This window comes from Peromyscus eremicus, chromosome 8a (genome assembly GCF_949786415.1).
Source record: "Peromyscus eremicus chromosome 8a, PerEre_H2_v1, whole genome shotgun sequence".
Taxonomy (NCBI): Eukaryota; Metazoa; Chordata; class Mammalia; order Rodentia; family Cricetidae; genus Peromyscus; species Peromyscus eremicus.
Genome location: NC_081423.1, coordinates 13,271,819 through 13,298,174, shown reverse-complemented (window position 1 = coordinate 13,298,174; position 26,356 = coordinate 13,271,819). Strand labels below are relative to the sequence as shown.

Genomic DNA, 26,356 nt, shown 5'->3' with positions numbered 1-26,356 from the left:
AGTCAGGACAATATCAAGATGGCTAGCTGAGATGATCCAGATTCATAGACTACTCCAGCAAGGACTTGAGACAAGCCCTGCACTTTCCCATTATGCAGATACTGGACAAATGATACAACTAACTCTCTCAGGACTTGACAACTAGCCCCAAAATTTTCTTTTCAGGATGCCCTAAAGATGTCTTTGCCCCCAGAGAGCAGAAAGTAATTTAAGAACACGACACCCACATTCCCAAGATGTGGGGTGGATGTTTTCTCGTCATTTAATGAGTTATGGATATTGTCATTGTTTACTATGGTTGGTTACAAGTTATTAATTGTTAATGGTCAAAACAAAGCTAAACAAAGGAGATTAGATACAAGGTTCTTGTTTTAAAAAAAGAAAAAGAAAAAAAGAAGATATAGAAAAGGGTGGATCATTGAATCTGCTCTGAAAAAAAGGGAAGATATAGAAATGATAAGATAAAAGGTAGATTTTTGGATCTACTCAGAAAAAAAAGAGACTATGGATATGATAAGATAAAAAGGGAGATTATTGAATTTACCTTTAAAAAGGAACTACTTGTTTTAAATAGGATAAGTAACAAAAATTTTTATCAATTTATCAAATGATAATGGACTGGACATTGTTAATATATATAATGGAGTTTTTTATCTGAATCTGTCAAATGTTAATGGACTAGACATTGTTAATGTAATTCTTGACTGTATACATTGTATATACTTATTGGATATAGTTTTTCTTGTATTAATTATAAGCTTTTTAAATTTTAGACAAAAAAGGGGAAATGGGGTGATACTGTGTTCCCCAAAATATTGTGCACCCTAATAAACTTATCTGGGGTCAGAGAACAGAACAGCCACTAGATAAACATAGAGGCCAGAAAATGGTGGCACACACCTTTAATCCTAGCATTCTGGAGGCAGAGATCCACCCAGATTTGAACTCTGTGAGTTCAAAGCCACACTGGAAACAGCCAGGCATGGTGACTCACGCCTTTAATCCCAGGAAGTGATGGCACGAAGCAGAAAGGTATATAAGGTGTGAGGACCAGGAACTAGAGCCTTGTTAAGCTTTTAGGCTTTTAGCAGCAGTTCAGCTGAGATTCATTCGGATGAGGACTCAGAGGCTTCCAGTCTGAGGAAACAGAATCAGCTGAGGAACTGGCGAGGTAAGGTGGCTGTGGCTTGTTCTGCTTCTCTGATCTTCCAGCATTCACCCCAATACCTGGCTCTGAGTTTTTTATTAATGACCCTTTAAGATTTGTGCTACAGTGCTCTGACTGACTAGCAGAAATAGCATGGAAGAGAACAGAATAAATACTGCTATGGAAATAGCTTGAGAACCTGTGAGATATCCTGATGGGCTTAACAAAAGCCCTGGTGGCTAAATACATCTAAGTATGGGTAGATACCAGTTTAGTTACATTTAATTATATGAACGACACAGTGAATGTGGCTGTTTCCCACCCACAAGAGTTCAGCAGGAAACTGGGATACTATTGGCAGAACGGCTGCCTGGGTTATTTGGTGATGACCGTGATGAAATGAGAAGAAAGGGGAAGGAGGAGGCAATGAGAGGATGAACATGAGGCAAAGCGAAAGGGAAGAAGATGCAGAGGAGAGGAGGAGGGAGGGAGGGAAAGTGGGAAGCAGTACTTGAAGGGCAGTGGGGATGGATGTACAGGGGTGCATCTGACAACAGGTGCTCAGAAACATGGGGGATTTTCACTTGAGATGCTTAGGCCAGCACAAGACTAAGGCTTACACATTGTCATGTGTCCAGATCATGCTAGCTGGGTGGGAGCTGAAGAGCAGGATTTTCCAACAGGCCGGTCAATAGCCACTGCCACAATTCTTTCCCTGTGCCTCCTGAGGAGGGCCGGGTGAGAACAACCTACTCTCTGCAGGACACTCCGCGAGTGTTTGAGCGTCACCTGACTGTCCACGTACATACAAGAAGCCACAGAAGACAGGGAAGGCAAGAGGCGAAGAGAAATGGCAGCCAACCAGCAGCCTCTACTTGTGTTCTTCTGACGTTCTTAGTAACAGGCCGTGGGACACACACAATGCAATCTGCACTTAAGAAGGGTATGAGAACAGGGTTTAAGTCACCATCTTCGTATCTTGGGCAAACTTCTTAACCCCTCTACACATCTGTTTCCTCATCTACACAGTGGGGTAAAACAAAGTTTCTGGGATGGAATGCAATATATACATGGAGAAAGGACTCCTTTGGGTTTTATAGTCCATGGAGAGCTAGTGCCATTGCGTTTAGGTATGTGGCGAGACAGGGCCATGGTGGCAGAAAGGCATGACAAGGAAAGCTTGGACATAACATCCAGGAAGCAGAGAGTAGCAGAGCTGGACCAGGGATCAGGTACAACCCTCAGGGTTCAACCCACGGTGACCCATTTCCATCAACTAGACCACACCCACCAAAGTTCCACCACTGCCCAATAACTTGTTTAAATTTTGATTCAATCAAACTCTCTGCAAACTCCCTCATAGGGAAGTCATGCTTTTCAAATTTTCTGGGTGCTTCTCGAGCCAATCAAGTTGACAGCCAGCACTAACCATCACTAATCCTGCTCACAAAGAATTCAGTACCACACACCTGGCTGACAGTAAGCACCAGAAATATATGAATTGGTATTACTTAATTTTTAATATACTTATATCTCACTGTCCAGATAATAGAACTGTGTTGGTATATATGGTGGATAGATGCAGGAATACATATGCAAAAAAAGCACAGGACTATATACTTAAGCTGTGTATTCTTATACACAAATTACACTAAAATTAAATCTCTGAAATTGTATAATAAAACAAATGTATATAAATACAGTATGCTTGGTAACCTATGTATATAAATAAATAAGTATATGTACTACTCTATATTACATAGTATTGTAAAATCCTTCCTTCAGGAAGTCGGGGAAGTTAGCCAGGGCATACTGCCAGAACTGACAAATTTCCATTCATCTTTCAGACTCTACGCTCCTCAGGTTTGGGTTCCACTGGACCTTAGTACTTAACAGGGAGGAAGACAGTACCCAGTTACCCAAAGGTGCTTTCCCAAATAGCATTTGGAGAGTCACCTGCCACTGGGAGAGGGAGAGGCTCCTTCCCTCCTCTGGCCCACCACCCACCTTCCACCTTGCTTCTCATTTCAACTCAGCCTCAGAGTCTCATTAATGATTAACAAGATTCCTGCCAAACTGGAACCTGGAAAGGGATGAAGTACATGCATCCCAGCAGGGACACACCAGGCAGAAGGCTAGCAGTGTAAGGACCGAAAAGAACGTGCCCAAGCTCCCCACAATGTTCAGGGGCCAAGAATACCCCATGACTTAAATATGCCCACTCTGGGCATGCATGTGATACTTGCATAGACAAAGTATAAGCCAAAGAGGATGGAGGGGTGAAAATTTATGAGGTGCTGTAGAAATTAATTTTGTATGCCTCCTCCATTACCGGTGTGTCTGAATTAACTTTAATATGCAAGTTATCATGTTAATCTTTGGTACTAAAAAAGAATGTATCATCATTAACCTTGCTGGCCCCGCATTTAGCAATGCGGTCTTTTTATTAGCAGGGATCTCAGCAGTATTACTTCTTGGTTTCTCAATATTTTTACTTATTGGTATGTAGTCCTTCCAGTCACTCTGCAAAACCTCCGCTGACTCCAAGGCCCATTTTTCAAACTTTTGACTCTGACTGCCCTTAAGTCACCGGACACTGACTGCCCCTCCATCTCCCCGCCTTACTCTAAACGAGAGTACATTCCCTACAGAAGGAGCCAGCCACAGAAAACACATTGACCACAGGAGGGGGGCCACAGAGACCGGGACAGGAACAAGATCGGGAAGATGGTCGCGAGAGGCAAGTTCACCTCAGGCCATCAGGAGCTGGTCTTCAAAGCTCTGGATCCCTGGACAACACAGCTGTGAGGAAATCCTGCTTCAAGGAGCAGGAAAACAAATTAAGTGATCCTGGGAGATTCACGGTAAAAGATAATAAGGAAATCACCTAAATCATGTAATCTAGTACATCGTGTCCATGTGTTCACATGATAGGGAAATTACAGGTTTAAAATGTGGAAAGTTCTATACCCCATTTTGATGAATAGCTTTAATATCCTATTTCACTTAGCCGTACATGCTAATCTTTAAAATGTAGTAACAGTAGGGAAATGCTGGATAAATTGCATCTTGCCATTTCTCTCCTCCATGTATTTCCTCTAATTGAATAATAAGGTAATCGGAGAACTTCTTAAGGGGAGAGCAGAAAAGCAGAGAATAAGGACTAAAATATGATCTTCAAACAGAGAAGCAGTGTCTCAACAATAAAACTAGCTTTTGCTCTCTACAAGTGCAACAGGGCATGGCTTATGATTCAGGATATAGGCAAAAAATACCAAACATGGCTGCCGGTCAGGCTCTGGCTTCTCTGGTCAATTTGATAAGTTGCCAATAATAAGACTGTTGACACATTTGAATTGATCTTTGGTACATGGCTAGTTCTTGGTTTTCATTTTAGGGTTCCTAGTTGCTTTTCTAGCTACTTATTCTATGAATAAGAAGAAGGCTGAGATTCATCTCTCTCCTCTTTCCCTAAAGATGCTGAACATTCTAGAGGGCAGAGTTGAAGAAAGCATTTCCAGAGCTTTAGCTAGTCGTTGCTTTTGCCAACAGGAGATCCATTGGGTGCCCACCCTAGTTTATAACCCACAGTTATTTCCTTGGTGATGTTTTTAATAACATAAGTTCATTTTAGTTTGTTCATACTTGTTTTAGAGCATTTTTCTATCTCAGACAGAAAGTCAGCAGCACTTCCCACAACTGAATGTAAGGCTGACAACTAGTACCAGGAAGACAAAGGAGTTTTAGGACAGTCCAAGAAGAGGGTGAGCTGGAAATGCTTCCTCTTTGTTAGTAGGAAAAGATTAAGGTGCGCACAGGGGATGCTGGATCGGGAGGAGGCCATTCAGGCCATTCTGACCGTCTTCCCCATGTAGTAGGCCCGGGATAGTCTGTCCTTGGTCTTCTCCTACTAGGAAACCCACCTACCTATGGGGCAGATCCATACTTCAAGAAACACTAGTAAATGGAGAGAAAGAATTTTTGGCATTCATGACCTCTAGTCCCAACTTTGCCTCTAACTCATATTGTGACCTTGGGCAGCTCATGAGATTTGATACTCTAGTCTCTCCAAGGAGATCCTCAACAATACCCACAGTGTGTCCTGTGGAATATTCAAATGTCTTCAATAATCTCTCCCCAACACCTCAGTGTGTGACTGTTAATTGCAATTTGCCCTGTTATCTCACAGGTTAACTGGCAGAAATAGCAGAGCTTTGGAAAGATCAGCAACCTGGGGGCAAAGTTTAAAAAAAAAAAAAAAAGCGCTTAAAGTTGCAACGTTGAAAAAAAAATCAACGAGATTCACTACAGTCTACACACAACAGAAGTCAACTTTCCAGGTGTAGGCTGATGCATCTGTGGACATCAGAAGTGGGGTGCTGCTTCACATAGATATGAGAGACCCCTTATCATCTGCTAGACTCCTCAAATAGTAGTCTATGAGAGGGGGTATGGAGATCAAATGGCCAGTTGGATCTCCCTCTTCCTATGACAAAAAAGGTAATGGTAAGAAAGGAAAAAATAAGCCAAAGTCAGTGGTTTCAAATTAGCTATGGATCTGCAAGCATGTGGACAGCATCCGGCATAAAGATTCCCTGCCAGTGATGACCACAACCTACTTTATAAGACTTCCATAAGAAAATTATGTTCATAATCATTTTGCTAGACATACATGTCTTCTCTCACACAGTTTTTGTTTTCTGTCTTGATATTTTGAAAAAAAAAGTTCATTTCAATTTAAGCAATGCTTTATTTATAATATACTACTTTGGATCCAACTCTGAATTGATGATAAAAGTGAGCCTGGCAATGGTAAATGAATAACTGAGATGGAACTAATAATCATGCTAATGTGAAGCTTCCGTGTTAAGCACTTATGACCATCTAGGAATGGTACTGAGTGTCATTCCATTTAATGTTCACATTAATTCCATTGCTATTTCCATTTTAAAAACTGAAAACCAAATGAGTGACATGACTTTTCCAAAGTCACCGATGGCTACAGCTCAAGAAATTACAAAACAAAATAAAAACCAGCAGCAACGCTTCCCAGCTCCCGAGAAACCTTCCACAGGACACTGCTGGGGAAGCTCTCTTTACACATTTGAGGCTGAACTCAAGATTATGAAGAAAATCAAAGGTTGCCCAAATATAACTTAATAACATAGGGCAGAACCATGATGATTTCAAAAACCCTATGATGTCTCCTGTATGGTTTTTAAAACAAATTGCAATGCTTTTTTTAGTTATATTTTATGTATGTGTATGTGTGTGTCTCTATATGAGTATCCATATGTGCAGACAGGTGTCAACAGAGGCCAAGAAATAGCGTCAGCTCCCCAGGAGCTGAGAAGTCGAGGCAGTTGTGAGCCGCCTGATTTGAGTGCTAGGAATTGGATCCCGGTCATCAGCAAGAACAAGTGGTCTTAACTACCTAGCATTCTCTTGTGGTATTGTGTTCCCCCAAATATTGTGCACGCTAATAAACCTATCTGGGGTCAGAGACAGAGCAGCCACAATATTAAACATAAAGGATAGGCAGTGGTAGCACACGCCTTTAATCCTAGCATTCCAGAGGCAGAAATCCATGTGTTCAAGGATACAGACAGGCATGGTGACACACGCCTTTAATCCCAGAAAGCAAGCCTTTAATCCCAGGGAGTGATGGTAGAAGGCAGAAAGTTATATGAGGCGTGAGGAGCAGGAACTAGAAGCATTTGGCTGGTTAAGCTTTTAGCTGGTTAAGCTTCAGGCTTTCGAGCAGCAGCAGTTCAGCTGAGAGCCATTGGGATGAGGACACAGAAGCTTCCAGTCTGAGGAAACAAGACCAGCTGAGAAGCTGGCCAGGTGAGGTTAGCTGTGGCTTGTTCTGTCTCTCTGACCATCCAGCATTTCACCCCAATAACTGGCCTCAGGTTTGATTTTATTAATAAGACTCTTTAAGATTCCTGCTACATTCTCTCCAGCCCCTTAAATATTTTTTAATGTGGTATAAACAACACAGTGACTTTAAAATCCTTTGGTTCCTCTGGATTCCCAGGACACTTTGCTTAGACCTCTACCAACCACAGAGTCTTCACTTTGCAGCACAGGCAGCCTCCTTGTGGCATCACTATATTGTTACTTTTGTGTCTACTCAATGCTTTGTTTTTATAACATAGTCAGTGAACAAAGAATGGGTTGTAAGACCCATTCTAAAAATCACCTCTCCTCTTAGGATGTGTGGGGAATTTGATGCGACAGATAGCTATTTTATTTGTGAAGACAAATACTTAGGGTGAGGTGAAGTTCAGGGCTGTATAGTCTGGCTGGACTGGGCCATTGGGTGGCCATTTTCACTGGGCCAGAACAGGAAGAACAAAACCAGAACCAACAGGGCTGGAGCTGAGCATGGATGCTCAGTGAGTGATTTCTCCCATAGGGTAACTGTCCTCTTTCCTGAAGGCACAGACATCCCATCTGTCAATATCAAATGCAAGGGCCCTACTGGAACCATCCGGTGTTGACCTCTAGGATGGCAAAAGAAGTAGCCAGGTGTAGACCTGAAGAACTTTGCTACAAGGAAGGGGCCTCCGTGTATCCACTGCTGCCCTTCCAGGAACAGGAGCAGGAAACAAGCATCTCTCTTGCTTGTCCCCAAATCCTGGGTGGGATTATATGGATATGATTATAATCTTATGGTAAAAAAGAGATCTGCACATCTTGACTTCAAGGAATTTCTTTCTCTTCTTCCCACTGAACCACGACACAAGCTACTATCTATTGTGCATACAGGTCCCACCATTTACCAAGATTTGCAGCCCACTGAGGGACCCTGAAATACAACAAATTTCCTGAGTAGTAACTAGGACCTATTTGATTTATCTGCACAGGCAGAACCGTGGTGAAACTCCTGTTACCTGGGTTGTAATTGATTTTAAACCTGCCAATGCAACCAGAGATGAAGCCCAGAACACACAAAAACCCACCAAACTCAACAAAACATTCTGCTGTTCACACAGATCCTAGTAAATCTGAGCCACAAGCAGAGTGAACCTGATGGAGGATACGTTTTCAAGACCCACACAGGCATTTGTGCAGAAGGAACATCCCCCTATAAAGGACAATGTTGTCCTGATGGCTGCCGCCTCTTTAGAAGGGCTAGCAGCTTGAGGATGCCAGGTCCCAAACAAGGCCCCATGCAGAACACTGCCCGCTAGACCCTTCTCCCCAGCACAGTATAGAGTCACATACCAGGGCTGTGAAGCCCTACAGTACATCTGAACACAGTCTTTTGGTGTCTCTCATGTCAGGCTGACACCAGTGCCCTCAAAGCCCTGGGATGACAATGCTTCTCAAGCTGTTTGCATAGTACATGAAGCTCCTGCTTTTCTTTGTTGTCCTGGTAACACAGACCTGCTGACAGGACCTTAGAGATCCAACTCCGATCACATACATGAGGAATGGAGCCTCGAAAAGTGGCTTGTCCGAGGTCACACTACTTACCAGTAACTTTCTTGAAATGGAGTTCAAATCTTTTAAATCTTCGATGTAGCATTTCCTCTTAGAGAAAGCTCCTCCAATTAAGACAGCCGTCCCTTTCCTGATCACCTACTTGATTCTTGTTATTAGACACACAGAGAAGTGTAGGCGCTTGACCGGAAGTCACAAAGTCAGCACTGTATGAACACAATGAACATCTCCAAGAAGCATGAGGGCTCCCTAGATCCAGAATACGCCAGTTTTTGCTGCATTTCTTTGGACTTTAATAAACAAAGCATTAATAAGAAAGAGCTCCTAGCCTGGTGAGAGTGGGGTTTGGAGGTACTGTAATGGGTACCAAATTCTTTTCATTCATCACAGGAGGGAAACCGACCGATTTTCCAACCAACTTACAGCATCCTCACAAATCTCACCAGAGGAGGGCATAACCACATCCATGTGTGCAATGCACATTAAACATGTACACACAGCTAGATACACAGCTACTCATTTTTATTGAAGGCTATGACTAAAACTCTCATCACAGTTGACACAGTCTCCTCTAGGTAACAGGATGATCACCAACTAGAAAGATAAGGCAATTCTCAGGCCACCTGGGTCCAAGTTTGGTGGGAATAAGCCAGCAGGGCCCCTAGATCCAAAAGAATCAAGGCCAAAGTCACATTAAGGGAAAATATGCATATCCAAATGAGATTAGCCTGTGCTGCATCTGAGAAAAAAACATGCTCACCTTGGTAGGTGTCCCTTCTTATGTGACCCAGAAAGAAAATTGCTGGGAGCACTCTCTAGGAGGTAAAGCATAATGAGATAAATTGCTCCAGCCCACATTCTCTCTGTGGAGACTACAGTAAGTCACCTGATCTGCCCCACATCCTAGAGCTGAAGAGCCAGGGCAGCAGAGAGCCCTGCTGAGACCTGGCTGATGACTGAGGCAGGTACAATGGGTTCTGATTTAAGATGAGAGCAGGGGGTGGGTCGATCTTCTGGATGGTGACTGAGGCGGTGGGTTTATAGAGGGGGCTGCATGAGGTGATGTGGGGCTGGAGGAAATGACAGAGTAAACGAGAGACTTGAAGGAGAAAGACGTAAGAAAGACAAACAGCTGCTAGTTAGTACGGGAGGAAACCTGACCATAGTGCCGTCTAAGCTCTACCATGGGAATCCAGCCCATTAGGACCAGCACAGGCGGTGAAAACAAAGTCCCCCAGCACTTCCCTAATGCACTGCAACGTCCTTAGAGCCAGGGTGTGTGTGTGTGTGTGTGTGTGTGTGTGTGTGTGTGTGTGTGTGTGTGTGTATGTGTGTGTGTGTGTATGAGAGAGAGAGAGAGAGAGAGAGAGAGAGAGAGAGAGAGAGAGAGAGAGGTAGTTGTTGTCTCCCAAAGTGAGGCAGTAGAGCCTCTGGTTCTAGGCACTCTTAATTATGACCACAGAGAACCAAATCTTCCAAGGCCTTCTGAAAATGGACCAAAGTGAAAGAGGCTGGTGAACCAGATGGGGCTGTGTGTTCTCTAAAGGTTTAATTTCTAATAGATACTTTAAAAAGAAGTTTTAGGTTCATAGCATAACTGAATAGAAAGTACAAAGTACCCCACACGTCCCCTGCTTTCATGCACAGAACCTCCCCAACTTCAAGTTCCCATCAGAATCAGTTCCATCTCCACACTGTGCTAAGTCAGCTGAGCCAGGCACAGGAAATACATGTCACGTGTTGACTTAGACCTTTGTTTTGCTTGAGGTTCTCTTGGGATGGAGCGAGCCGTTCAGTCAGATGCCAGGAGCAACCAGGTTGTTGTGTGCATCAGGGTGAAGCCTCTTCTAAGTTTCTCTGAACTGCTGATTTGGATCTTTCATCAGCTGGCTATGGAATCCTTCCACCTCAGACACTGATAAAGCCAGTGTATTAACCTCTTTAATATTCTCCGTCTCCCTCTCTCTCCCCTCCCCTTCTCCCTCTGTCTCCCCTCTCCACTAACAAAATAACTCAAACAGGCAGGTAGGGTTGTTTTTGTTGGTCTCATTTTACTGTGAAAGTTAGGCAAAGCTTGTGTATCAGAAGATTCTTCAGAAGTCTGACAGGTCTCCTTCTTAACTTCCAAGCCTTTAATTTTGGAGAAATGGAATAAATGCCTGAAACAGGAAGCATGTAACAAGGGCATGTGGCTGAGCTTCATCAACATCCCAGACCTTCGAACGCCTTGAATATAGACTATATATTTTTACAAGCACAAATGTATTTCCAGTTGCTGTAGCAAATGCCAGTGAGTCAGGGACCATTAGGGGTAGTGTGGACAGTGGGGCCTGTGTTTGCATCCTGCTTCCAAAGTTGCAGCTGCAGCAGCTTTCACAAGACAATACGGCTCTGAATACACAGGGATCATGTGAGGATTCTCAAAGATGATGCCATGTGGTTTCAACACAATGTACTCTGACAGGTTAGGAAGCACTGGATAAGGGAGCTAAGAAGTCAGCTCCCACCATCAAAGAGGACTTACTTGTGCTGTTCTCATGGCCACTCAAAGCTGAACCTCTGGGTGGTCAGCTCAGTCCACAGACGTTGGGGTCAAAGTGGGCAGAAGCATCCCTAATTCAGGTTTCTCACTTGAGATCGAGGAATGACTCCACTAAATCATAATATGCAGGAACGGCCAAGTAAGAACACGTGGCCACTGACTTCCAGCCCCAGCTTCTGTTACACAGCCCGTTAACACAGGTAAGAGCAGGCCTGGAAACACTTCTTGCTGACCAGGGTGATGACACTCCACCTACGAGTTCCTGACTAAATGCCAGACTCTCCCTTGCATGGGAATGATTCTCCTTAATACTCACACCAGAGCAGCAAGGAAACCACACTGCATCTGCATTTGTTAGATGGAAGCCGGATGCTGCTAGAAGTAAAGGGTCATGGTGAGGGCGGCAACATCAGGTCGTGATGCAGGCCTTTGCTCTGAACAACTATTCTGGGCAGTACCTAACTGGAGAAGCCTCTCCTTCAATAATTTCCCCTCTTCAGCGCAAGCTGTAATTAGAGTCTCATTTGCCTTTGGGTAATTGGCTTCCCTCTTTGCTCTGCTGTCTGAATCCACTTGGCAATCTCTCCAGCCAGGCGGGTGTCCCACAGCTAACCTCCTTTGGCTGCCCTGGACCACTGAGGGCTCTCAGTGCCCAATACCTCCCACACTGGATCTCTCCAGTTCCAGTTCAAGAAAGCCTGAGTCTGCTTGGTGCTGAATTTTTTATAGAGAGGAGGAGAAGAAAAAAGACCCGTGTTAAAGTTTGTGTGCATCTGCACACAAGTGCACAAATATATAGCTGTATGTGCAGGTGTGAGGAGGTTGCAGGTGTACGGGTGGGGGGGTAGGGGTGTGTGTGTGTGGTGTGTGTGTGTGTGTGTGTGTGTGTTTCTAATGAGGTGGAATAAGGAAGAATCAAAACCCTAGATATACCTGAGAAATCTGGGTGACATTCATAACCGATATTAGGGCCAATGAGGAAAGAGGATGATGACTTGTCTATTAAAAGGAATGCCAGTAAGTTTCTAGCACATGATAGAGTGAATGTATGTGTCTATACATAACAGAACATGAAATTAGTTAAGGATCACTGATGTGAAGTCCCTGAAAATGTAATGGGAACATAGTCTCAATAGTTCCCAACAGATGACAGACCTGCCCTGCTTTCACAAAATCTACAAGACACAATGAGACAGGTGATGAGCAGAGGTTAGCTATAAACCATGACATCACAGGTTAGTTATAAACCATAATGTCACAGGTACATTAATACATCTCCAAATATTCTCTATAAATCTCACAATGTTTGGGTAACAACACTACCTTCTACTAATTGTCATTTTTCCAGAGAAGGAGAGCATCTCCAGAGATTCCTGCCAGAGCCTGCCTGTAGTCTGAGGCCCAGCCCTAAAGGCCTGTGTCAAGCAAGAATGGACCCTGAACTCTCCTGAGATTTGAGAGGAGGCTGTCTGCAGCTCTGACCCTCCAGGGTCCTCACAGACTGTTGTCTGGATAGCACCCATGTCACACCCCTCATGTCCCTTTGGGTCTGATTAACACCCTGCCTCCTCTGTAAACCTGTCCCCAACATTTAAAAACTCTGTTTCACTGAATTCTGCTGATAGTCATTCTTTTAGGATAAACACAATCTATAAAACCATATTCAAAACTAACCCGTAATAAACTTATGAAAAATTCTACATTTGTCAAAGCCTTATAAACAATGAATGACAAATTTACAGAGGCAGCTGACATCACGAAACTGTGTGTGTGTGTGTGTGTCTTGCTCAGTCTATAGTGTTTAAAAGCAAATCAGCAGATTACACAGATCTCAACGAAACCTCACATGCAACTACTTTCCAAAAACGTGTTATACAAGGCAGCAAGCAAAGGGCGCTAACTGCCCCTTCCTTTCTCACCCCAGTCTCGGCCTGCTCCCTAGTCCTCACCTCTCACTATCTCTCCTCTAGCTGAGCATCATTGATCATTTCCACTTTTGTTCCCTTAGAGAAATATCCCCCTGAATACTGAACTTGGTGATACACAAGGAAGGACCAAAGGAAGGCCAAATGGTACCATGTTTTAAAGGAAAACGAAAACCAACAACATAGTCGTATTTCCCTGTGCTAAAACTTCCCACCAGTTGAATAGGCGGGTGGAAAATGTGTTGTTAAGACTGGGGGTTTGAAAGTATCTGGTGAGCTCTTCCTCATCTGCATTGCTTACCTGGCCCAGGTATGCACAAGTCTAAGAAGACTTTAGGGGCTGTCTTTTCTCCTGCAGAGCAAGCTTTCTGGAGCGGAAGCTCTTTGTTCACATGCCATAAAGCATGGAGGTTGAGAAGATGCACCAGGGATCAGGCAGATTCCAACAGGAAGGCTGGCCCTGCCTTATTGTGACGTAACTGGCTCTTGTCTAAAGCTCTCTAACCTTCCACTTCTTCACCTGTACAATGAGGATAAGACATACACCGTGGGGATGTGGAAACAGCTAAAGAGGATAATGTGTAGAAGCTTTACTTAGAACATACCATAAATAATGGTCAAAAATGGTAGCCATAAAATTATTTGTCACTGTATTTCTATTATATTTGCATGTTCTCGATATTAAAAAAATCTCAGATTTTTAAAATAAGTATCACTTCAACTGAAATGAATCAGTAGCTGGATTTCAATTCAATCATACTGTAGTCTTAAGGAATCTTCTATTTAGGAAAATATCAGGGATAAAAATAGCAAAAATCAAACATTTACAGTCAACCTAAAAGTCTCAGAATGTTCTGAAAACCTGCCTCACTATAATTCAAACTGCTCTCGACTACAGTTCCACAGTGAAAATCACAACCAGGATGTTGGGGGTAAACATAAAACCTCATGAGCATTTATGTGAACTCACATCATGTGGGCATCCGCTAACAGACTCACTTCAACGATAGAAAAGAATCCTGTGTAACATGGGTAGGAAGACATAACCAGCCTGACGCCTGTGAAAGAATTGGCATGAAGTGCCATTAAAGAAACGACCTGGGATATTCTCTTCCCCAAGTTAATTGTGCTTCATTCATAGTGCCATTAGAACATGCCATTCTGAGTATTTTGTAAGTCAAGAGGATTTTTTCCTTTGATTTAACTTCAATATGTTTTTTAACTTCAGCCCCCGCCTTTTCCCCAAAAGACACTTTTTAAAATGTCTCCTGGATTTGTTCTATAGCCTATTAAACCACTCTCCTCTCTGATTCTGGATCTGAAGGCTTCTCTCTGAGACTCTCTGCAATCAGTCACAAATGGGAAAAAGACAGGAGGGAGTGTTCTCAGATCCGCAGAGGGACTGGGAGCCTGGAGCTGGGAGCTGGACACGGCTCTGTAACACAACACTGCAGACCGGCAAAATGGCCTCCCTATTTGAAGATCTTTGATGCCTCGAAATGTTCTGATGAGAAGCTTAACTCCTCAAAACTCAAGGACACTTTCTTGAAGAAACAAAATTGGCTCTAATACTTAAATCCTTTGAACTTTCCCAGGGTTCTGAGAGGATGGACTAGGCAAACTAAAGACATTACATAATCTCTCTTCATCCAAAGCAGCTTCTGTGAAATGGTCCAATTCCTTGTCTTAAATGGTGAAAAGAGATTTGGGAATATTATTGTGAGTTGCAGGGTAATATATGAGATAGACTTTCATTGTTGGAGGTACTCTAGAAGACCTTTTTCAAGCCCATCGTTTAATGGGTCACGTGATTTGCTGAAGCTCACACAGAGTTTATTAAGTGAGCTAACACACATGGCTGTGGCACACAATGCCTGCTGGATAGTAAGCACTTAGTAAGTTTCAGCTGCTGATGCTGGTGAAATTGTTGCTACCACAACAGAGGTTTCCCTACTCCCAGTTCAATGTTGTCTTTGTGAGAGGTGTAAAGAAACTCTATGAAGCTGACCCTATGGTCCCCAGCAAGTTTTGGCATAAGGAAAATTATTTCTCTCATAACTAAGCAAGTCTAAGCCTGTAGAAGGTTAAGTGTTATGCCTTGGTAAATAATTCCCATGATGCTCATACCACTCCAGAGCCTAATATGGAGATGCCTTGATGGGAAGAGACTGGCCCCTTTCCTGACCTTTCTGATCCCTCACTGTTGAACCAATCATAGTGCCAAGGACCTGGGCAGCTAGCATACCATGGACAAGGGATTGAGTCCAGGCTGTGAGAAACTCTGCTTTCAGTCTCCAAGTAAAACAATGGCCCAAAAACATAAAATGACTTCAACATGAAAAAGGAAAGTCTGCCCAAAAGGAGAAACTAGGAAACATGGATGGACAAGCAGAAAAAAAAGACCAGGTTTGTGTGTGAGATTATACACAAAGCATAAACTCACAGAGAGGCTAGAAACCCATATGTCATAAATAAAACTGTAAAACACTTGTTTTTCTTTTTTATTTTTTTGTTTGTTTGATTGGTTTTTGTTGTTTCTCAGTACAGGGTTTTTCTGTGTAACAGCCCTGGCTGTCCTGGAACTCACATTGTAGACCAGGTTGGCCTCAAACCCACAGGGATCCACCTGCCTCTCCCTCCTGAGTGCTGGGATTAAAGGCATGTGCCACCACTGCCCATATTTTTGACTTTCTGATTGAAAAAAAGTTCTGAAGCATGAAATAAAGAGATTTGGCTATTAAAATGATCAATAATTGTATTCATTTCTTTTTCTAAAACTGTACCTTAAAATGAAAAAAAAAATCATTAGAAATAGGATATTTTTAAGTCAGCAAAATAAGAGTGTGAGAAATATATAAAATATATAACTTCCATAGGTTCATGTGTTTAAATTCTTGGTCCCTAGTTGGTGGTCCTGTTTTGAAAGATGGTGGAAACTTATTGAGGTAGGGTCTTGCTGGAGGATGTGGGTCACTGGGTTTTTATGGGTTCGCCTCACTTTCAATCTACTCTTTGCCTCCTGACTGCAGATGAAATATGACAACCACTGATCACCCTCCTGTCTCCATTTCTTCCCCAGCATGATGGACTGTAGCCCCCAAAACTGTAAGCCAGAATAAATGCCTCCTCCCTTAAATTGTTTGTTGTCGGGCATTCAGTCACAGCAAAAGGAAAAATAACTAATAGTGCAACATTAACCCAGTAAGGAAACGGACATGATTTGTAAATAGGCATTCAAATTATATGTAGCAAAGAAACACCAGGTAAGACGTCAAGCGGCACTGTTGATCGGGGAGCACACACTGAGAGAATGAGGACGTATTTTAAAGCCATCTTATCAGCAAAAACTAAGACATGGGCTAATGCTAGGTTCAGAAGAGTGTCTGCATCCGTGGGATATCTCCCGGGTTGCTGGTGAGAACAAACATTGGTGCAGCCACCTTTGGCAAATAGTTTGGCATCATCTGCTAAAGTGAAATATTCAGAATCCCCAAGACTAAGAGAGTCTTCCAGTAATTAACACCCCCCAAAAAAACTTCAGTATTTACAAAACAGTTGAGTAAGACTATCCACATCAGAAAAGCTTACAAGTAGAAAAAAAAAAATGGCAACAAATGTTTAAAACCCAATGCTTAAAATGGATGCCTGGTGAATAAATTGATTTCTTCACGCAGCAAATCTTCCCAGTCATCAAAACAATGAACTTCAGCAGCCTATGAAGTGGATGGATCTTAGGAAAGTATTAAATGGAGAAGTTTCCCAATTACCAATAGTTCAAAAGTTCAAATAACCAAAACACTAGCAATAGTTACAGACTCAGTACAATTGCATTAAGAAAGAAAGCAGCGCAATGATGGATTCAAGATCTGGGGGCTCACTAGAAAAGAGGGTTGTGATTTTAGATAAGCAACTGCTAGCTTTCTAGTTTTTGCTGGGAGTAGGGGGTGGACGGGTGCCAATTGGGTTATTACTGATAACCAAATGAGTATGTCGTGTGGGGAGTAAATATGTGTTGTTGACATGAGCATTGCCACATCTAGGACCCAGTGCCTCAGACACATAGGAACAACAATGCTTTCTCTGGGTCTGTCTCAAGGAAATTGCCAAAGCCTTCCCCTGGTCCATCTGCAGGTGTTGACAGAGGGTGCAGAAAATGTGCACCAAAGCTTACAACTTAAGGCTGATCGTTTGCAGAGACCACTACCAAGATTAGCTGATCTGTCCTCCTCCATAAGCACTATACAATAAACCCACCTCCTGATTCAGATGTATATAGTAAACACACTGAGTTTCTGGACTGCTAGTGAGTCTCTACCAGAGTGCACAGCAATAGACCCCAGCTTTTCTGTATCTGTGCGTGTGTCCCTTCTTCATTCCGCATTGCCCCAGTTAGGTCAGACCCTAAGCTGTGCAGGTCACAGCAATATAGATCTATAAAGGCAGACCTTGCAACAACCAATGGAATCAAAATCCACTACTCTTCCAGTTGGGCACAAGTGAGGTACTGACTTCCCTTGTTTTTTTTTGTTGTTTTGTTTTAGTTTGGTTTTTGGTTTTTGGTTGTTTTTGTTGTTTGTTTGTTTGTTTGTTTGTTTGTTTGTTTTTAGGTATACTAGCCATTGACCGCGGTGTGTTTTTCTGCAAGGCCCAAGAGCAGGCATTCAAAAGCTGGTGCCATTAGGCCCTAAGCAGACAGTGCACATAAAGAGATACTCTTCTTCGGGACTTCATTTCCTCAGTGCGGAGGTGCATGAAGAAGGCTAAAAGGAGAGACCGAGTGCCACGAGGCAAGCTCGGCTGGGCAGGAGCTGCTTCTCTCTGTCTTCCTCCCCCAGGCTCCTGAAGCTGTGCTTTATCCTGATAGGGGCCCACCTCCTCTATCAGAATCCCCATGAGGACTGACATCATGTACAATCATGCCCACCCCAAAGCCTTCCCTAGACTTTGACTATGTTTGGCATAGGGTCCAGGATGCTACCATTTAGACAAGGCTCTCAGCTGTATCTAAGCTTGAGGAATCTCTCTCAGAGACCAAACACCTTCTTTTCTCTCTGTGAATCCATGATGCACTTCTGAACATATTAAACTTTCTACTGTCATGCCTCCCCTCAATTCTGGTCCACTGTATAGCCCCAGGGAAAGAACTAAGGAAGAGGACAGGAGAGAGTGGACAGGCCAGCTGCTCTTTCATCTGGCATGGAGACCCAAGGCCACAGACACGTGTCTCTAAAATCCCTTCTTAGGTGAAATCCCCAGGCGGGGGGAGCTGTTTTGAATAATTTTTAAAGGAAATGCCAAAGACAGTCTTTCATCTCTGTCCTAATCGAGTATCTGTGACACCGGCTCAGATGTCATTCGGGAGAGACAGTGTGAACTGCTTTGCTAAACCTCGAGCCATAAGGCATCTCTAATTGTAATTTCAGGTTGCCACTGTATAAAGTAAAGACCAAAGGAAGATGAAAACCACAGAAACTAAAGCAAGCAATTTCATCTCCTCTGCACAGGGACATGGGGACACGGTGTGCAGAGCTGTGATAGATAGTTGTCCCCCCAGTACAGTTCTATATCTGACCTACAGCAGGGATATAAAACAGTGTTGAATGATACCAAACTGAAATATATGCGCCATTGGGGGGACTTGCTGGAGAATGGATGTTGAGTGTACCGTGACAAGAGGGACTAGGGAGGCTGGAGAACTCCAGGCAGTACACAAAGAGCAGAGGTATGCAAGTGTGTGTGCAGCAGATGGGAAAGGTGGCCTGCCATAAGGCTAGAGTCTGCCCTAGGTATCACACACACACACACACACACACACACACACACACACACACACACACACACACACACACTTTCCTCTTGACTAAAGCCTGATGCCAGCATGCTACTCAGACTGTCTGCTGCAGATGAGCTGCAGGCTCATGCCTCTGCAAGGCCCCCTGCCTACATCTATCAGAGTGTGACACTCAGCACTTGGAATGGGGTGGCCAGGGAGCAGTGAAAGAGACCGAAGTCCTTCAAGGGGACTGATGAGACGTGGTTTCAAGTGAAAAAGGAAGCGCTTGTAACAAAAAGAAAATGTAAAAACAAAACATGGTAACATAGGAAAAGGAGATGGATTTTGATTTTCAAACGATCTCTGTTCCTAATCCAGTTCTAAAATGCAGTCGCAGCAGGAGGCAGGCGTGATCTCCCCGAGTGTCCTTCCCATCCCCCATCCCCCCAGTGAGGTAGGCAGTGTGGCTTTAGCCAGCACACTGGGTAGAACCGGCAGGTGTCACTGCAGGCTGAGACGGCTCCTTGTCATTCTGCTTGGCCCTTCTGTCATCTTCCTGCTAGGATGCCTCAAGTACTTTCATGGGGACAAAAGGCCTATGGCCTTCGTCAGAGAGATACAACTCCACAGTGTTCAACTCACTGGGATTTGGGGAGAGACTTGTGACCCCAGAACCACATTGCTCAAAATCCTAAAACACCAATAGATTGTGTATCCTTTGGTCTCATTGTCATACAAAATGTCCCGAGTTTCTAGGTTTCAGTTATCCCAAATGTAAGTCAAGGATGATGATGCCTACATCAAGTTATAAAAACATGATATATATTCTTGTTCTAAGCAGTACCTGATGCATGGCTGACTTTAAAAAAAAAAAAAAAACAACAGATTTCTTTTTAATGTGTGCATATCTGGATGGATTTATGTGCACCACATGTGTGCAGGCATCTGTGGAGGCCAGAGGGCATTATATCCCCTGGAACTGGAGTTATAGGTGGTGGTGAGCCATCCGACATGGTGCTGTTAACCAAACCTGGGTCCTCTGGAAGACCAGTAAGCACTCTTGACTGGTGAGTCATCTCTGCAGCCTCCATAGCTGGTGTTCACTTGCTGTGACTCTCCAGCAGGATGTTGTTGGCACTGTTACTGTGCTGGGGTTGTCACAATCATATAACAGACACAGCAGATACTTCTTAACAAGCAGCTAGCCCATCTTGGTTTGTGTGTGTGTGTGTGTGTGTGTGTGTGTGTGTGTGTGTGTGTGTGTGTGTGTGTGTGTTTGTGCAGTTTTGTCCCTAAAGAAACTGAAGCCCAGAGAGGCTGCTCATTCAAAGCAACATGGCAAGTATGCGATCCAGCCAGGACCCAGAGCCAAGGGTGTTCTAGACCAAAGTCCCTTATGCTCGGTAATATTCACAGTCACATTTTTCAGACATGAAATTGGAGGCTCAGAGGTATTTCTAACTTCAGCAAGAAAGCTTTAAAAGCAGAGAGACCTTATGCCCTGCCAAAGCTAGAGGGGTGTGATGATTGAGAAAGTGCCTATGGTGTTGGGCACAAATGTTCTTGCTTCTCCCCTGTACCTCCAGCAGTCTCCTGTCCAGTGTGCATTGTCCCTGGAGAACATGGCAGTTCTAGACACCTGGCAAAGGACAGGGATGGGGCTCAGCGGCAGCTGCACCACAGTGGACAACCAGGCGTCTTATAGTCTCCATTCTGCCTCCCCAGGAAGTTCCAAGTGAGAAGACCCAAGAGCTTCCAACCCCTGACCCATCGGCTCCCCGCCTCTCCCTCCTCTGTTTTAGAGAAGTTAGCGGTATGGATACTCAAGCAGCTTACAGTGACCAGATGGAGCATGTGATCGGCCTCAGACTGAATGATGGCCGGCCTGAGAGGTTAGTTCTACACCGTCAGAGCCACTCCATGGCTACAGATGGCCGGCTTTCCCACAGACTCTTGCAAGCTGTCCAGGTGGATCTGAACATTTCTCCTCCCCTCACATCCCCAGGCAAGTCTGGGCTTGTGTAGAAGAAAATGCAAATTAATATGTTGGGTTTTCCTGCTGCAGTAAAACACTAATGGGGACAGCCATGCAGAGTGGGCCATAGCTACAGGACTCCTCCCTCCTCATGCGCAGAGTAATAAGCCATATATGATGCTACCTAGTCTATATAACAACTCAGTAGGACCAGGGAGAGCAGTCCTGCTTTACATATGAGGAAATTAAGTCCACTAAAATTATATGAGTTACTCAAGGACAGGTCAAGTAAATGGAGGCTAATGAAGATTCACTTACTCTCCATAGAACAAAGTGAAGAGGGTCTTATGTGTGTATTTTAAAGGAACTGTGAAGGACAAGAGAGGGCAGTGGGGATCTGAATATGATCCAAATATGTTATATTTGGGTATGAAAATGTCGCAATGAAGCCCATTGTTTTGTACAATTGATGTTACGTTTTTAAAGGGGCAGAGTCCTGCATAGAAAACCATCAGAGAAGATGGCTGCCAAGTGTCCCTAACTATGTGTCTACATAATGTGAGGCAAGAAAGAAAGAACCTCAGACACTGTGCCAGACCCAGACCTGGCCTTCTATGTGCACAACACACAGGCCTTTTGCGAAAAATACTCCAGGAAAACATTTTTTTAAAATGGGAGAAAGGCATTCAAATCCAGAATGGGGAGAACATACAGATCGGGGGCTTCTAGTCACTAAGTCCTGTGTTTCTTGGGAAACAGGGAGCATCAGGGAACCAGGAGTTCCAACACAAAGAGACATCCTTATTGCAAGAAATCTGAAAGTCAGGGCAGAAGCTGGGATAGTGCCAGGAGAAGGAAAGATACCCACTACTCTAACCCTGCTCGGTCTGACCCTGCACTGAGACTTTTAAATGGCTTGTCCATGTCAGTACCTTACCAGACCGACTTTTGAGACAGGCATTAGTTTTACTATTCCCAAATTTACAAATAAGCTTACTGAGGACCAGAGAGGTTAAGAAAATCACCCATAGTCACACAGCTGATAAGTGAAGGAGCTAGGAATAAAACTACGGTCTAAGTATGACTCATGAGCTGGCATTGTCCACCCTACATCATATCAGTTCTCCACAGGAGCCAATAAAGTAATGTGTCAAAAGCTCAGCAAAGGGCTTTCAAGTCTTCCCACTCCTCTGCTTGGTGGTCACACAAATATTCCAGACTGCAGGTATGAGTTCACGCCACTGACAATACGCCAGGCAGCTTTGCACATCTGGCATTTAAGGGAGTGAAACTCAAAGCAAACCATATCCCCGAGGCACAGGACACTCCACAGGGTGAAAATCCAACAGGGATTTCATCACAGCTCAAATGGAAGAGAATCAAACTTACCATATGGATTCAGGAGTTGAAAGAGAGATGCTCACTGAAGAGCAAGGGACCCCGGGATGTCCCCATGAATTCAGACTTGATTCATTTTGAACTTAAGAACATGAGAAGCTCAGGAGGCGAAGCTTCCCTCCTGGCTTCTTTTGTTAACAGGGTTCACTTAGCCAATGCATCCTGGGAGAGGCATTACCAGAAAGCTTGGTGTAAGAGCCCACTGTTTTCATTTGTGAGCCATGGTTGGATGGGCTAACTATTCTTTGCATACTCTGGAAAATGGATCCCCCAAGGGACACTTTGTTTTTGAAGGTAGGACTTTTATATCTCTTTTATAATGGTGTGCAGCTCCAGGGCTGTCCTTCTGTTGGTTGGCATTAATCAGAGCACTTTAACTGGATTTAAACCTTACACACACAGCAGGAGAGATGAGCAGGACCTATCTAGGCTGCCTTGTGATTCTGTGAACCCTTAGGGGCCCCCTCCTGACCCAGGAGATGGGGCTCCCATAAAGGAATTAGCCTTCCTCTACAAGGCTGCTGCAACTGATACTGCATGCCAAGCTTGGGCCCTTGCTAGCACTCCATCTGTCCTCTGTGCAGAGCTGGGCCCCAGACCACGACGGAAGCTCTGAGCAGGACGGCAAAGCCAAGCAGCCCACTTTCCACTGCCTGTGCAGAGTCGTCTATGTGCAGAGAATGCCGTCCTCACCGTGTCTCTCAGCCTGGACTCAAGTTCTCTCCACAATGACACACTCCAAAGTCCTGCTAGGGTGTGCCAGGCCATGAAGGGCTAGACATAGCTCAAAACCTTCAGAGTAAGGACAACCAACTCATTTGGATATGGAGTTGGAGTTTTTAAATAAAAACATAGAAATCTCGCCAGGCAGTAGTAGTGCAAGCCTTCAATCCCAGAACTCGGAAGGCAGAGCCAAGTGGATCTCTGTGAGTTCGAGGCCAGCCTGGTCTACAGAGTGAGATCCAGGACAGGCTCCAAAACCCTGTCTCAGAAAAACCAAGAGAAAGAGAGAGAGAGAGAGAGAGAGAGAGACAGACAGACAGACAGACAGACAGACAGACAAACATCTCCCTTTGAAAAGCCAGTGATATATGAAACACAACTATGAGAATTCATCTCCCTTCACTGTACAAGCTGTATATGTCTTGGTTTACTCTGTGGCCACACATCTCTCTAAATGTCAGGAAGCGACACCCATGACCATGTTGTCTTCTAATCTTTCCTTAACTCTAGGCAGGTGATTCGGATAGTGACTGTGCGTGCACCATGTTAACCAGACCCTGGGGAGGAAATCATCTTTACAGTGAAGTGGTTCCTGAATATTTCTGTGATTATGAGCTAATTTGTGTAACTATTCAAGCTTTACTCCCTGAATAAATTCCAGTTGGGTAACAGCTGATCCTCCATATTCTAAGGCCTCTTGTCTCTTTCACAGTTTGCTTCTGGTTTTAGAACTGACATCAGTGTGGACAAAAGAATTATTTAAAACCAGAAAGGGCTGGTCTTAGGGCATAGAAAACAATGCTGACCGCCAAGGTTGGTTGGTTGGTTGGTTGGTTGGTTTGTTCGTTTGTTTTTTCTTCATGGAAGAAATGTCGGGTTTCTGGATAGACGAAGCATTTGTGTGAAGCAAACTGCACTATTGGTTTAGTTTGATGCAGAAATGCAAAGTTGCTGGAAAAGATGCGGAGGGTGAATGTGAACATCTAACCCTCACACTGCCATCTCTGGAAGGAGCTTTGGACCGCCTGAGTCACTGGTTGCAAAACAAGGAAGCCGCTGGTCCTTCACAATGACTGTTAGATAACATGGTGGAACAGAATCACTGACCACACTTTGCCCAAATCTTCTCTCATTCCTTAACTCCCCAAATTATCACTAAATGAAAAGAGACAAAGACTGGTCACATGAGACACAGTCATTTAAGGGATATAGTAAAAGGGAGAGAGAGAGAATGTATGCGCAGATGAATTCCATTCTACCTCCAAGGAGCAAACATAAGAAGCTATGGTACCTCCTCCAAGAAGAGACTGTCCAGGGTCCGAAGGACCCTTTTCATGTGGCACCCTTCATGCTTCGCATTTGACTGTGTAGATGCATCACCTATTCAAGAATAATTTGCACTTCTTCTAAAAGCTCAAAAATGCTGCTAATTCCTACTTAATCAGACTCACTGAGACGGGCCCAGAAATTTGCATTTCAACAAGCTCTCCAGTTTATTCTGACACATTCAAGATCTGGAGAACTGCTCAGCTAAAGGTTCTTTCTATTTAAGGAAACGTTGCCCACCTCCCTCCAAGTAAAAGACAGCAGTAACAGATGATACAGGGAAAACTGGCACTCGGCGGATAATGCCAAACTTCTCAACTCATTAAACTGTCTCAAGAAAAAGGAGCAATGCAGCTTAAGCTTTCTTAAAATCAATGCAGATTCTAATATCCGAACTGTTCACCGCTTTTTACACCTATGGAGGAAGAACACTGATAGCAAAGAGGCACTGTAATGCCTGGCAGGTTTGCTCTCTAGCCCCAGTTTCCCAGAGAGGACCCACCCAGCAGGAGGCCCCACACTCACCTTGCTTTTTGAAGAGGTTGCTCTGCACAATCTCATTCATTGACTGAACCTTCTGCTTCTGCAGCTTCACGGGAGGGATACAGGTGTAGAACTCATACAGGAGCTGGCTGAAGACAAGAAAAATAGGAGTTGGCAGAGGTTAGACCCAAGCCATCCACCTCATGGCACTGAGGCTCCATCTTGGGCAGTTAGTGCTTTAGGGCCAGAATTGGCATCACTCCCAAGTCCTGCAGAGCACCAGGTGCACAGCGAACCTTCAGTGAACATGCTGATGTTAGCATTGAATAGTAATAGCATCCAAACAGATGTGAAAATCTGAAAATAATACCAATAACCCTGAGCATGTACTATGCAGCAGAAGAGTGCTTTATACAAATGTTCACTCTGTGTCATAAACATTCTAACACTATGATGCTAGGGAAAGGTATCCCAATGTTTTTATTTTACCTGTTTATTACTTGGTGGGGGGAGGTTGAGGCAGGTTCTCTTCATGCAATGAAGGCTGGCTTTGAAGCCATGACCCTTCTATTTTGGCCTGAGTGCTGAGGTTACTGGGAGAACACTACATCAGGCTGACAAGTGTGGAGAACTAAGGTTAGAAAGGCCAGCTAACTTTCCAAAGGTCGTGCAGGCAAGGCAGCAAAGAAACAAGCACTGAAAACCAGATTCTGATTTTTTTTTAACTGTATCATTTTTACGAGAGGCACTTTAGCCAACTAGCTTCTAAGCTACATTTACTAAATCATTTCATTTAAAAGTGTCTCATACCTGGTAATCCTTTATAATTCATCTCAAGATCTAAAGGGGGTCCTAGTATTTTTCAGAGGGCTATAAGAAAGTTGGGGGGTTAGAACCAGCACAGGACATCGGAAAGGAGGTGGCTCTCCCTAGAGGTTAACATCCCCTCCCCTCAACTACAGCTCCTACCAGCTCACCGTAGTCATCCACCCCTACTAAGTAAACATTTACGTAGTGTGCAATGGGCAATACGCCGAGAGGTGGGGATATAACGAGCCAGACATGTTAGCATGACAGATTCTAATGAAGGCCTGTGTGTAACACAAAACAAATAAACCAATACAAATGCAATAGATGCAATGTGTGCAGAGAGTTTCAGACGATAATGGCAAGGAGTGTAAGGAGAATGTAGGGAGTGGGAGGAACTGAGTTTATTTCTAATAGGCGGAGGTAGTTTTCCTGGCGATATTAATGCTTGAAGCCTAAAGAATGAGGAGGCCCTGCACTGCATGGAAAGGGGGAAGGAAAAGGTGATTAAAAACAAACAAACAACAACAACAAACTACTGGTGCTGTCCCAGCCAGGGCCCGAATGCAGCTCAAAGAACAGCACCCACCGTAATGTCTCAGTCCCAATCGTTTGTTACAGTAATGGGAGTAGCCTGCGGGAAGGGCGTACAGGAATGCTTCTAAGTCTGAACCTGTTTCCATGTAAAAAGTGTTCTGTTTTGTTTTGTATCATCTGTTATGCATCTGGTAATTTCAGTGGATTTAAGAAAAAGTAACAGGTACGGGTCAGACCCAGATGCCCCATTCCCACAGTGTAACCTCAT

The 26,356-nt window shown here is 44.0% G+C and overlaps 1 protein-coding gene across 1 annotated transcript in view; it reads right to left on the bottom strand.

Moving 5' to 3' along the window:
• LOC131916435 (dedicator of cytokinesis protein 2) overlaps window positions 1-26,356 on the bottom strand; it is a 203,981-nt gene that overhangs the window by 43,544 nt on the left and 134,081 nt on the right. The window contains exon 25 of the mRNA XM_059269778.1: window positions 24,787-24,893. Coding sequence (XP_059125761.1) covers window positions 24,787-24,893 — 107 coding nt within the window. The remainder of the gene's footprint in view (window positions 1-24,786; window positions 24,894-26,356) is intronic.